This window comes from Dendrobium catenatum, unplaced genomic scaffold (assembly GCF_001605985.2).
Source record: "Dendrobium catenatum unplaced genomic scaffold, ASM160598v2 fragScaff_scaffold_624, whole genome shotgun sequence".
Classification (NCBI taxonomy): domain Eukaryota; kingdom Viridiplantae; phylum Streptophyta; class Magnoliopsida; order Asparagales; family Orchidaceae; genus Dendrobium; species Dendrobium catenatum.
Window position 1 is genome coordinate 138,844 of NW_021319086.1, and position 13,594 is coordinate 152,437.

Below are 13,594 nucleotides of genomic sequence, written 5' to 3' on the forward strand. Positions count from 1 at the left end.
AAGAGAGAGATCCGCCTTCTCAATTTTCAGAACCAAATTGTTTTGGCGGTATTTTCTGTCCGGGATTTTTGTTTCCGTAGTGATTTTTCGTCCGTATCTTTCCGATTGGTTCAGTTTTTACCGCGTAACGTTTCTGTATGTTGTTGACGTGCGAGTGTACAACATTTTGGTTATTTTCGAAGATTTTTTTGTCCGGGTATTTTTGATTCGCGGTGTTTTTAAGTCGACTGGATTTTTATGTGTAATTGAAAAATTGCTGACGTAGAATAATGTTTCTGAAATGTTGTTATCTATATTAATGTGCAAATTTGGCATTTTTGTGATTTTGCAGGAAAAATTTGTGTAAATTCCCGTATACTGCCTGTTGTGCTGCCCGATTTTTTGTCTGATTTCTGATTTGTCCGGATTTTCTTCTGAATTGATAGCTATCTGTATATGCTATAAAAGGGAGTTATAAGCGGGCCTGAATCCTAAGCGATTCAGTCAGTGTCTTGGGAAATTTGAAAATGAGCTCAATCTGAAATCTGATATCTGTTCTGTTCCGGATCCCGATGAATTCTGTTCTGGTGCTATAAGAGCAACATCTGTTCTGGTGCTGAGCAACAAAGGGAGGCATAAGGGGTTCAAAAATCCAGAGACTTCTGTCAGTGTCCTGGGAAGGAGGAATAAGGGGGCCAGAATCCGTTGGATCTGTCAAGGTCAGGAATCCGTTCTGTAATCTTTATGATGCTAAAATAATATATATGATTTGATCTGATCTGTATGACACGATTTGGTTCTGTTTTCGATATGATTTGAAATTATGATTGTCTGTACGTTCTGATTCCATAAAACTAATGGTGAATTATGTCCTGATCTTATGTTTCTGTTTCTGAATTTGATACGACTTCTATTTCCGTACATTCTGCTTTGATTTGATATTTGTTCAGTTCAGTTCTGTTTGATTTATATCTTGTCCGATTCCTGTTCTGATTTCTGTACGGATTTGTCTGATGGTTTGGTTTTGGATTCTGAGAGTTTTTGACATTGAGGTTTGTCGCTTTGACTGAGCTGTTGAGCTCATCTTATTTTCTGGTGATTTTTAGGTTTCTGGAAAGGGAAGAGGAAGTCCAGGAATAGATTTCAGAGTTCTGATCAGTATATTGTAATTATTTTGTTACTTTTGATTTTTGCTACAGTCATGGCTTTTCGTTCTGTCTTTCTATATATATATATATATATATATAGGAGAAACTCCAGCAAACACATAAGGCTTAGAATAGGAATCACATCCACTAGGCCCAAAAAACACCAAGTTGCATAAACTACCATCAAGTAGATAAAATGTTGCATAGAGTCGCCATCCTGAATGTAATTCATTCATCCTTGCCCCATACAAACCCTCTCAAAGCCAAAAATTCTAAGACCAAGCAGAAACTCCAGCAAACACATAAGGCTTAGAATAGGAATCACATCCACTAGGCCCAAAAAACACCAAGTTGCATAAACTACCATCAAGTAGATAAAATGTTGCATAGAGTCGCCATCCTGAATGTAATTCATTCATCCTTGCCCCATACAAACCCTCTCAAAGCCAAAAAGTCTAAGACCAAGCATTCGAGCAGCATCAGATTGGAAGGAGTAGCTCGAATAACAGAACAAAAAAAAAAGCATCTTCAGATATCCAAACCATGTAAAATAACTATCTAAAAGCATAACTAGAATAAAAGGGATGGTAGAAAAATAGATAAAGCACCCAACAACCGTCTGTAGCAAAATACTTAGATAACCCAATAGTCGAAAATAGAAGTTACAACAAACACCTCAATTCCTATAGAATTTACTTTTGCTATTTAGGGTTTAGATAGTGGATATTAGATAGTTGTGGTTGTTATTTATTAAAAGATAAATGAATAATTCTTCTAAATTAGATTTTGAGGCATCACAATTCCTCTCCATTTCTCCATCTTGTTAGATTAAGAGAAACCGCTCTTTTGATATCCTCCCCGATAATGATATGACTTTTTATAGAACTTATAAATTTCCTAGCATTTATGTCCCTCCATATGTGATAAACAGAAGACCAAAGAGTAAGCATATTAAAATTCATCTGAACCAAATCTAAAATACCCCCTCCATAAACAAATTCCACCATTTGACTTAAATTAGGATGCATAAGAAAGTTTTTAAGGCTAGGGAGAAGATCATAAAAAATAGCAAAAGTGAAATAACACTTAAAGAAGAGAAGTGATATACTTTCATATTTTGAATTACAAAAACAACAAGAGGGATCAACTGCAATGCTCCACCTAATTAGAACATCTATTGTTTTGAGCCCCACAACAAAACAAGCCAGCCAAATCTAAAAAAATTGAGAGCATAATGCTTATGCCAAACCATTTTGTGTCAAAATACAACATTTTCCTCATAAAAATCCTGCAAGAAGGAATTGAACCTACCCACTCTATCAGAAAACCAATTCAGCCAATTAAGACTTTCGTCCCTAAAAATGGGAATATAGATAATCACATTTTGCACATCAGAATGAGAATTAAAAGACAATTTTCACCCATTTGGGTCATAAAGCTCAGCAAGAATAGCGTCATCAGGAAATGAACTGAGAAAGGAGTCATGAAAGGCAGTTCAAATGGACATATCCCATTGCACCAATGATCCCATTTGAGACTAATAGGACTGTTAATCGTAACTTTAAATGAGCAATTAGTCTTAGCTTTTGAAAATGTATCACATAAGCTTTTCCACATAGGGGAAGAAGTGGAGGTGGGGCATTTCCATGGGGAATAATATTTATTTAATAACTAAGAGGCAAGAGGGGAAAAAGAATTATAAATTATGTAGATTAGAGAGAAGTCATAAACATAACAAAGAGCCTAGATAACAAAAATTCCCAAACCACCTCTGTTTTTAGGTTTGCATGTGTTGGTCTAAGAGACTAAATGCAACTTCTTAGCATATAAATCCCAAAAAATAAGAATTTTACAAATATTTTGTGAATTTGTTTATAACATTGCTTAGGTATAATAGCACCACATATCCAATAAGCAATGGTGTTCCAAATGGTGAATATGAGGAATTAGAGTAAACATGCAAAAGAGAGGATTTTTCTTTCCATTCCTAAAGCTTGTATCGAGAAGAGGGAAGAAGTCAGAGAGATGAGGTTTCTTGATGGAAATAGGAATACCCAAGTAGGTGATTTTAGAGCAGAAGGTGGGGATATTGATAGATACACATATATCATTCACAGAGGAGTGTTGGGATGAGGAATAATGGAGATCTTTTTTGGGTTGACCTCCAAACCTGAGGACCTTGCAAAGATAGCAAGAATTTTCTTTAAGACCGTGCAATTAGGCAGAGAAGCTTTTCCAAATATTAATAGATCATCAGTATAAAGGACAAGGGAAATATGGAAACCATTGTGATTAAAACCCTGAAAAGCATATCTAAGCACAGAATTATCCCAGGAACATGATAAGGAATCCATGGAAATGCAAAATATGTAAGGTCTTAAAGGATAGCCCTTCCAAAGTCCAGCAGTGGAGGGTATGAAACCATCTAAACCCCCATCCAAGCAAATTGAGTAGTGAACATTAGAAAGACAAGCCTTCACCCAATTGACAAAGATAGGTAGAATGCCCTTTTAAGCCATCCTATGAAGTAAGAAATCTATAGATAAAGAGTCAAAAGCTTTTTTAATGTCAAGCTTGGAGCACATGAATTTATCATTGTTTTATTTCTTTAAAAACCCCAGCAAATCAGCAGCCATAATAACATTATCAATTGAAATTCTCTTCTTTATGAAACTAGCATGAGCTGTATTTATAATAAGAGGCATTATGTGCTTGAGCCTATTGCCAAGAATTTTTTAGATGATCTTGTATAACATATTACATAAATATATAGGTTTAAAGTCTGAAATAGAACTCAAATGAGTGGACTTAGGGATAAGGGCCATGGCTGTAGCTTTAACTCCTCTAGGTAAATATCCTTTCTCAAAGAAAGACAAAACATCTTTACAGAGAGGACTTAAAATATGCCAATCAGATTTTTTCAAAATGAAAATTAAAATCATCAGGTCCAAGAGAAGAGGGAGAGGCACCTGAGAAGACAACATTTTTTATTTCAGCCATAATGATGGGGTCAAAAAGCACAGAAGAAAGATGCTAAGGGATAATAGTCCCATAAGGGAAGTATGAAGCATCATGGGTGGGGGGTTGAGGGGTTTTAGAGGTTAATTTTGAAAATGTTGAATGATAGCCATTTTTGCATTAGAGACATTGCTCAAGTTCCCTCCCAAAGCAGCAAAAATGGTCAAGCCATTATAATTTTTTCTCAGGCGAATTTTAGAGAATAGGAATTTGAGATCATCCTCATCATTCTTTAGCCAATTATCTTTTGCTCTTTGCATAACCCAGGAATCCCAAGATGCAAAGAGATCAGAAATCTCCCCCATTAATATTTTTAAGGGCCAAAATGATCTTTAGGTTGTTAGGATCAGATTCAAGATAGGAAATACAAGAATTTTGCTTCTCCTGTAGCCTCTTTAATGAGTCAAAATGATTTTTAGCTATAATAATAGGGATCAAATCATAGGTGAAGTTCCCAAAAATTAATGATCACATTTCTTGGAGCCTGAGCCTCAAAAGATCACAATTCTCCAAATCTAATTGATGTTGTACAACAACTTCAATTTTTTATAGGTTCACACTCTAAGAAAAAGTCTCAACATATCCTCCAACAAACAATTAGATGATAGCAAAATTTAAATGATTAAAAATAATAATTAGCAATATGATATTAAAAACAATACTTATCAATATAAGACTAAATAAGAAAGTACATAATAAAATTTTAAATGAATTCAACCTTCTTAATGCCAGAACATTAATAGCTATTTTGAAATCATATTTAATAAAATCAAAACAAGACATCATGACAATCATTAAAGTGTCAGCCATCAGCTTGTGCTAGCACAATAAGCTCAATAAAGTAGTAACATGGATCACGTCATCGAAACACCAAAGAGAAAAATGAACAAAATGACATAGGGCACTCGAGGGCATAACCTTTCAAACATCAAACAGTAACCTTAAAAAAAGAATGAATACACCAATAAGCAATATAGGAGGAATTAATTCAACCAAAAAAATCATATAGACAACTAAGGATATACATTAAAGGAGCTTAAGTAGAAAGGCAACCCTATAATGGATAATAAAGAAAGATCAAATGCCAAAGGTATAGATAAAATCATTTATGTACCCTTGGGGTGTGCTAAGCACCAATGCATTGATCTGATATAAATGCAATATAAAAATAATGAGAAAAAATGGATCCATAAATCAGACGAACAACCTCAAGATAATAATTAAAAAAATTTTAGTTCACACCAGATCTAGAAAAAAAAATATTTAAGGACTAAACTAACTCTTATTTTATTAGAAATAAATCTATAATATTAGGAGTAATTTTGTAAATTAATTTGTTATTTTTTTAGATACCTGGCCCTCTTTATTTCACTTGTACAAGCCTATAAATAAACCCCCATTACTATCATTGAAGTTATGGAAATAAAATTCTTATTGTTCTCTTCATCTTCTTCTCTTTTCCTCTTTTTCTTTCTTTAGCAGTATCCACCTACTCAAAATGTGAACTATCCTTCTTGATTCAACCAGGTTGGAGGAACCACCCTAATTTTAGTTGGAGTAATAATAATTGTGGAAATAAGTGGAATGCAAGTCAATCAAACTATGGAGGAAATTAGAGTAATCGTCGACAACCTGTAGTAAATCTAGACCTTCTTATCCCACATTATTAAAAAAAAAATCAATTTAGAGATATGAAGACACATTTGGAGGACTTAGTGATTCATATGGGAAATCAATTGCATAGTTAAGCCGTTTTAATTAAGAATTTAGAATTTTAATTAGGATAACTTATAATTTCCTTTAGCAATAAGCTAGGCCCATGGCACCTTACCGAGTACCACACAAGTACACCCAAAGAAAAAAAAAAGGGAAAGATCATAGCTTGGAACATTTGCGGATTATTAATGATGCATCTCAGCTAAAAATGCAAATCTAAGTATGGCCTGACTAAAAACTAAAAACTTAGCGCTGATGGAGGCAACCCAAATGTGTTATGTGTTATAACCCATATGATTAGTACAATATTTATTTATTTTTTTCAATTTGTTACTTGAGCACTTTACTTTGTTTATTGTTTAGTTAAATTTTCTAGTTTGTTTGGCTATTGAAATGCCCTCCATTTATTATACTTTGGTAGTCAAGTTAACCAAAATGAAAAGTACTAATTAAAAAAATGACTAAAATTAAGAATAATATAAAACTATAAGTGATAAATTGAATGAACAAAACACAATAATTTTTAATTTAAAAATCATAAAAATCATCTAAAGAAAATTTATCTAAATTAGTGCTTCTATTTTGAACTTAAATACTATAACATCTAAGCACTGACTATTGGTAAAATTATTGAATAATTATATTTAAAAAGGGAAGAAAATGACTTATGAACTTAGGTATAACACTGATATACCTACAAGATCTCAAATTTAATTTCATATTCAAATTGAGATTTATATAACTTATTATGAACTCAAGTAACACTGCCGTTGCCAGGTCCCAAGTCCTGGATGAGAAAAGTGGAGGGTTGTGTTAGGTAGTCGACAGCCAGCGTAAAACTTGTCGAACAATAATGACATTAATCCTTTAAGAATTCAAGTTGGATGGTTGAAGTGGAGGAATGCATCGGGCTTGTTATGTGATAGAAATGTACCCCTCAAGCTTAAGGGAAAATTCTATAAGATGGTAGTGAGGCCTGCAATGCTTTATGGTGCCGAATGTTGGCCTTTAAAAGATAATCATAATACTAAGTTAAGTGTGGCAGAGATGAGGATGCTCAAGTGGATGAGTGGCTTTACCCTTAGAGATAGGATATGAAATGAGCATATACGTGAAAAGGTTGGAGTAGCTCCAATAGAAGATAAGGTTAGAGAAAGTCGCCTTAGATGGTTTGGTCACATAAAACGGCGGCCTTGCGATGACCCGGTTAGGAGAGTAGAGGTATTAGATTTGACTTATGTTAAGAAAGGTAGGGGTAGACCTAAAAAGACTTGGTTAGAAAATATTAGGAATGACCTTTCTTTATTAGATTTAAACGAGAATTTGAGTTGTAATAGGACACAATGGAGAAAAAGATTCATGTAGCCGACCCCACGTAGTGGGATAAAGGCTTGATGATGTTGTTGTATTATGAACTCAAGTATGAAATTAATAAACTTGTACATTCCTTATATAATTTTAATTTAGGGTCTCTTGAAGGAGTAAGCTAATTAGATATTCAAAATAATTATTTTAATACTCATATGCATTAAAAGAAAAGAATTAAAACACAAGAAAATCAAAAGAAAAATGATCATTATAATATCAAAAATTGATATATGAGGATGTTAAATTCTTAAAGGATTATAATACTCAATTTTAAAGAGGAAAGTTTAGAGCTATTGCATATGAAGGTTTATATATATAGCAATAGTAATAAAATATTAATAATTTCATAATTCTTCTAATAATTTACATGTTGATCCTGCTTATGATAGGAAGAAAAAAAAATTATAACAGTAAAATTATGGGATGGAGTGAAACCGAAACAGCGGAGTGGAACTGGCTTCCCATGTTAAGACGGGCCAACAAATATTATTACAATGGCATTGATTCTGACACGCCGTACCCGGCGCCACGTTGTCATCATTAATTGACGTAAACCGCCTTACTTTAATTTCTCATTAAGACATCATTATAATGCTCTTCACCGCCGCTTCCGATTCTTTCTGGAGCTCACTCCAACGAATTCGTAGATAGAATTTCTGCATGGGTCCCGCCCCCCCAATCAACCGTTTAGATCTCTGCCCCATCAATTCCAGCGGCGCATCCAACGGCTCCCTTCTCTTTAATTAATAAGCTAATTAACGTCTTAATTGCAAGCGTTTATGACTCGAGCGGCGAAGGGCCCGGAGGCCTAGAGCCGTACACTGGCGGCTGGCCGGCGGCGTGGACCCTCGTGATTCCCATTCCGTGATCGGATGGCTGGAGCACGAGAGGACGCCGTATCTTCGAGCGGATACTGCCCGCGGGCAGCGCTGACCGAATTAATCCACCTGTCAACGGTCAGTCTTCGCTTCGCTGCGGGGGCGGGCCTATCCCGGCTGCGTGCACGTGCTACGTCGTCCTCACCCTTTCCCGCAATGCCACGTGCTCCTTCCGGATGCCTTAGACGATGATTAGCGGCTTAGCGCCGACTCATGAGCTTCTTTCGGGCGTTATATTCACCATCCGGTGTCCCGATATCATATTGTTAACCTGACTACTTTTTATACGATGATGGGCATATCAGTCACAACGCTTTTACTCTGGTTTCAGCCGCGATTTACATTCTCCGCTTTCCGGGCAAAAAAAAAAAAACCGAGTTAAAAAACTGGAACGAAATATCCCCAAAAAAAAAAACTGGAACGTGAGTTAAAGTGTTAAACTTCAAACCTCCGCCTCGACTCCTATATAACGGCCCTCTGCTCCCAACCTTCTATCTTCACAGTTCTGTTACATCTTCTTCATCGTCTAAATAAGCTCTTTTAATCAGAATGGCAGCCTCGGACGTGGATTCGTCCTTCTTCCTGCTCTTCCTTCCCAAGGAGGCTTTCTCGCCGATGATCACCGTTTCCTTGTTGTCTCTCGCCGCCATTTGCCTCTTCCCAGGTGGCGTTGCATGGTTGCTATCTCCCTGCCGCCGCCCGATACCTGGACCTTCAGGCGTCATCACGGCACTTGCCGGTACGGCGGCTCACAGAGCACTTGCGAACCTCGCAAGCTCTTTAAAAGCTACTCAGTTGATGGCCTTTTCTGTTGGTATCAGCCGCTTCATCGTCTCGAGCCATCCGGAAACTGCCAAGGAGATTCTTAACAGCTCTGCTTTTGCTGACCGTCCCATTAAGGAATCTGCTTACGAACTCCTCTTCCACCGAGCCATGGGGTTTGCTCCCTTTGGCGAGTATTGGAGGAATCTAAGAAGGATTTCAGCGACTTATCTTTTCTGCCCAAAGAGAATCTCATCCTTTGGGAAGCAAAGGATGGATATTGGTGAGTCTATGGTGGCGGAAATAAGAGGTTTGATGGAGAGAGATGGGGCAGTGGAGGTCAAGAGGGTGTTACATTTTGGGTCTCTGAACAACATTATGATGAGCGTTTTCGGGAAAAAAATTAATTTTGGGAAGGGAGATGGCGTGGAGCTTGAGGGGTTGGTGAAGGAGGGTTATGAGTTGCTTGGGATGTTTAACTGGAGTGACCACTTGCCTCTGGTTGGTTGGATGGATCTTCAAGGTGTGAGGAGGAGGTGTCGGAAGCTGGTGGACAGGGTGAATGTATTTGTGAGTCAGATCATAGAGGACCATAGGAAAAGGAGGGTATCTGATAGCGTAGGGGCTGTTAAGGTTGATCGAGCTGGGGACTTTGTTGATGTGCTCCTTGATTTAGAGAAAGAGGACAAGCTCTCAGATTCTGATATGGTAGCTGTTCTCTGGGTAAGATAATTAGCAAGTCGAAAATTCAGCATATATATATTGATTATATTTGAATGATTCTTCATTCGGTATCTGTTAAAAAGTAGCTTCTGTAATATTTTTGTTACTGTTAGCAATTATTGTTGTAAACTAATATGTATAGCCACCTTTGCATGGTTCTGTTCCTTCAGGAGATGATTTTTAGAGGAACTGATACTGTTGCAATCCTGTTGGAATGGATTATGGCCAGAATGGTCCTTCATCCAGACATCCAAGCCAAAGCTCAAGCTGAAATCGATGCTATTACAAATGGTAATTCAAGGCCAGTTTCTGATTCAGACATCAAAAACCTACCTTATATCCAGGCCATAGTGAAAGAATCCCTTCGAATGCACCCACCTGGCCCTCTCCTGTCCTGGGCTCGCCTCTCAATACATGATGTTCATGTTGGGAATTACTTAATCCCAGCAGGCACTACTGCAATGGTTAACATGTGGGCGATAACTCATGACAAAAACATTTGGCCTGAGCCTGAAAAATTCAAGCCTGAGCGGTTCACTTCTGAAGATTTCAACATCTTGGGTTCTGATCTGAGACTGGCGCCATTTGGTTCTGGGAGGAGAGTTTGTCCTGGGAAAGCTATGGCCTTAGCTACAGTTCATCTCTGGTTGGCTCAACTCTTGCAAAATTTCAAATGGGTTGCTGCAGAGAATAGTTCTGTGGACTTATCTGAGTGTCTCAAGATGTCACTTGAGATGAAAAATCCTTTGGTTTGTGGAGCTGTGCCAAGGTTCTGAAAGCAAATCTGATGTTGGATCTGTTTTGTCAATTTTTTTGTTATTTGGTGTCAAGTACAGGTAAGTGTGTTGATTAGACTTTTGGAGACTTGGGCAATCTCCATAATTTTGCTACTTAGTTTTATGTTGTGCCCTTTATCTGGATGTGTCTCTTGTAAGGAAGGAAGGTTGGTTGTCAAGTCTTGTGTTTGCTCCTATAGTTCCAAGTTATGTCATGCGTGTACTGAGAATTAGTTAATTATGATATATAATGATAAGTTTCCTAGTATATACGTATAGCTTGCTCTTTCATTGTATTCTCGATCTGAAAGCACAAGAGGTATTTATACCGAGTGGTACTTATCGCCAAATTGATTGGGAAGTTTCTTTCAAATGATTCAAGTGAATAGGATTCCAGCCCACCGATCGTTTTTATTATTTTTTATTTTTTGGAGATTGAAATCTAAAGAATATCTGGAGCTAATTAAAGGCTGATTTTTTCCCGGCCCCTTGCTCGCTAGTGAAAGATGATGATCAATATCGATCCTGCAGGCCCTCCACAGCACTGAAAGTTGCTTTCTTTTTAATTGCTAGCTGATCACTCTTCTCCGGCCTTTGCTCTTATCCAAATTATTATTCTTTAATTAGATGTGTGGGTGGAAATAAAGCTTATTCGATGCATATCCAGAGTAAGGAATCTCCATTGATCTCCTGAGCTTTCATGCCTTGGATAGTTGGATGGCCAGGAATTTCACTAGGCAATACTTATTTATCAGTCACTTAAGCATATTTGATGCATATCCAGAGTGAGGAATCTCCATTGATCTCCTGAGCTTTCATGCATTGGATAGTTGGATGGCTAGGAATTTCACTAGGCAATACTTATTTATGAGTCACTTAAGCATATCTTAACTCTACATGATAATGACGTACATGTTCAGCTCAATTTTGGTTTCTAAGAGTAGTTGGATTATTTAAACGACGGAATTTTGGGAGTAAGTAATCAACATTTAATCATTGAATGTGCTTACAAGTACACCATTAAACTTGATTTGCAACTTGCACCAATTGTGATAGAGAGCGGAAAATGAAGGCAACAATGGATGAACATTCAACAATTTTTAAGTTAAAGCTAATGGTTGTGGCCATTACTAATGTATTAAAAATACTTGTTTTAATTTGTGATTGGAAGACTATTTTTTATTCATATGTATATCATAATACGTTGCCAAAAAAACAATTTTCTTTCCTAGATGTTCCTCATAAGTCATAACATAAATAGTTACAATCAAATATATATTAATAATCAAAGTGGTTTTATTGGATTTAAATTTATTAGTGAAAGATACCAGATCTTGTGAGCAATTGAGAGAGTTGAGGAGTAGAGGAAAGTTCAGTAGAATTAATGAAGACTTCAGAATTCTAACTGTCAGAATTTATAATAAAATCAATCAAAAGCCCAGCATTAGATCCCAAACTGTTCCTCAACACTCATTATCTATAGAGTTTTTAGCGCTATAGAAAATGCTACAAAAAAAGAAAAAAAAAAGAAAGAAAAGTACAACACAATATATAACACCTGCATAACGTTGCAAAGGAAGGTGAGATTTGAACAACTCTAGTGAGTTTTCTTCGGGTGAGTTCAATGATGCTGGGTAGGCAAGTCGGCCTTGGTGAGTATGTGAGCGAGTGCTAAGGTGAAGGGGCTTGCTTTCTAATATGGGGCTCCTGACTTATGTGAGAGAGCTGAGATCACATTGGGGATAAAAAATGAGTGGGTGTCACTTTGGGGATGAAGAACTTCAAGTTTGATGATTGAGGCAAGTTAGGCTGAGTGCTCGGGGAGTAAGCTTTTTCTTGTAGGGAAGTTCGGTGAAGCTGGGCTCTTTGTTATCCAACCCAACTAGCTTACATTGAAATTTGAGGGTATTGATAATTCACCAAAAATCGTCTTGATTAGGCACAAATTTCGAGACATTTGAATTAGAAAGCTTCAAAATTAAATTTTGGACCATTTGAACTATTATTTTGGCAAACTTATAGTTGAACTAAATGTCTCACAATACGAACCCAATGACGCTAAAATAGGTCCTATCGAGCCAAAATGGGTCCAAATCAAGGTCTTGAAGCATATTTAAAAGCTTTAGAATATTAATTTGATGACCAAGCGATCTTAAAATTTGACATGCTTATAATCAAATCGAGTGGATCGAGGAGACAAATCCAACGGACTTAAGATTACTTAATTCTAACATCATTAAGACACATAAATGCTAAAGAAATGATCTATGATCAGCAGAATCAATACAAGTAGTTCGATGGAATGCTTCGAATTTTTTTCATATTTATGAAAAATATCACTCCCAAATATTTATAAATAGGCCATCACTTCTGTGAGACCTCGTTCCCTTACTGTTCATCTCTGACTTGGATTTTCCTCCCAGGATCGTCCGGGACGATAGTGAGATCGTCCAGGCCGATCTGTACTGTTCAAAATATCGGCCTGAAAATAGTTCTGGGAACCGTCCAGGCCGATGATTTTGGTCTGATCGTCCCAGGACGATTTGGCGATCAACCGGGCCGATCAGCTTTATGATTTAAGAAAATGAGCTCGGTTGAGAGAAGAGAAAATCATTTTTAAAATATGAGATATTTTGAAGAAGAGAAAAGAGAGGAAAAGAGAGGGAAAGGTTGGATTTCGAAGGCCGCGGAGTGCTTTTCGTCCGACGCCGCGTGGGTAAAAGTGAAGATCTCGTGGTAAGATCTCGAATCCTATTTCTGTTTCCAGAGAAATTGAGTTTGACCGAGTTGTGCATTGTTTTGTGTTTCGTAGTCGAACTTTTGACCTGATTTCGATTTGACACAACTTTCACCGCACAACTTTTAGTATGTTATAGATATGACTATTGTACACGATTTGACTATTTTCTACGAAGTTTACCGGTCGGAATTGATTCTACGCGATTTTAATCGAATAGAAAATATCAGGACTTGATTGATTTGGATTCTATAGAAGAATAGTCTTGTATTGATGTCGTGGATATTCTACTGTAATTTGGAGAGATTTTGAATTTGTGCCTTTTTGCAGGATTTTTGTGTAAATTTGACAGACTGCTGTTACTCTGCCCGATTTTCATACGATTTCTGATTTTTCCGGAATTGATCGATTGAATTGATATGCGTATGACTTTTGATATGATGTTCTAGATTTTCTTCATATTGCTTTTGCATCGATTATTGCATGACT

The 13,594-nt window shown here is 36.8% G+C and overlaps 1 protein-coding gene across 1 annotated transcript; it reads left to right on the forward strand.

Moving 5' to 3' along the window:
• Nucleotides 1–8,554: 8,554 nt before the first annotated feature.
• Nucleotides 8,555–10,638, forward strand: LOC110113699 (cytochrome P450 78A5). Its single transcript, XM_020846375.2, has 2 exons — nucleotides 8,555–9,592; nucleotides 9,763–10,638. The coding sequence occupies exons 1-2, from the start codon at nucleotides 8,657–8,659 to the stop codon at nucleotides 10,366–10,368; spliced, it is 1,542 nt and encodes a 513-aa protein (XP_020702034.1). The 5' UTR covers nucleotides 8,555–8,656; the 3' UTR covers nucleotides 10,369–10,638.
• The last annotated feature ends 2,956 nt before the right edge of the window (nucleotides 10,639–13,594 follow it).

Bases quoted from the DNA above. Each gene is read 5' to 3' on its own strand.
- LOC110113699 (XM_020846375.2), top strand. From the start codon at position 8,657: ATGGCAGCCTCGGACGTGGATTCGTCCTTCTTCCTGCTCTTCCTTCCC. The intron at 9,593-9,762 runs GTAAGATAATTA...CTGTTCCTTCAG, and splicing joins ATATGGTAGCTGTTCTCTGG to GAGATGATTTTTAGAGGAAC.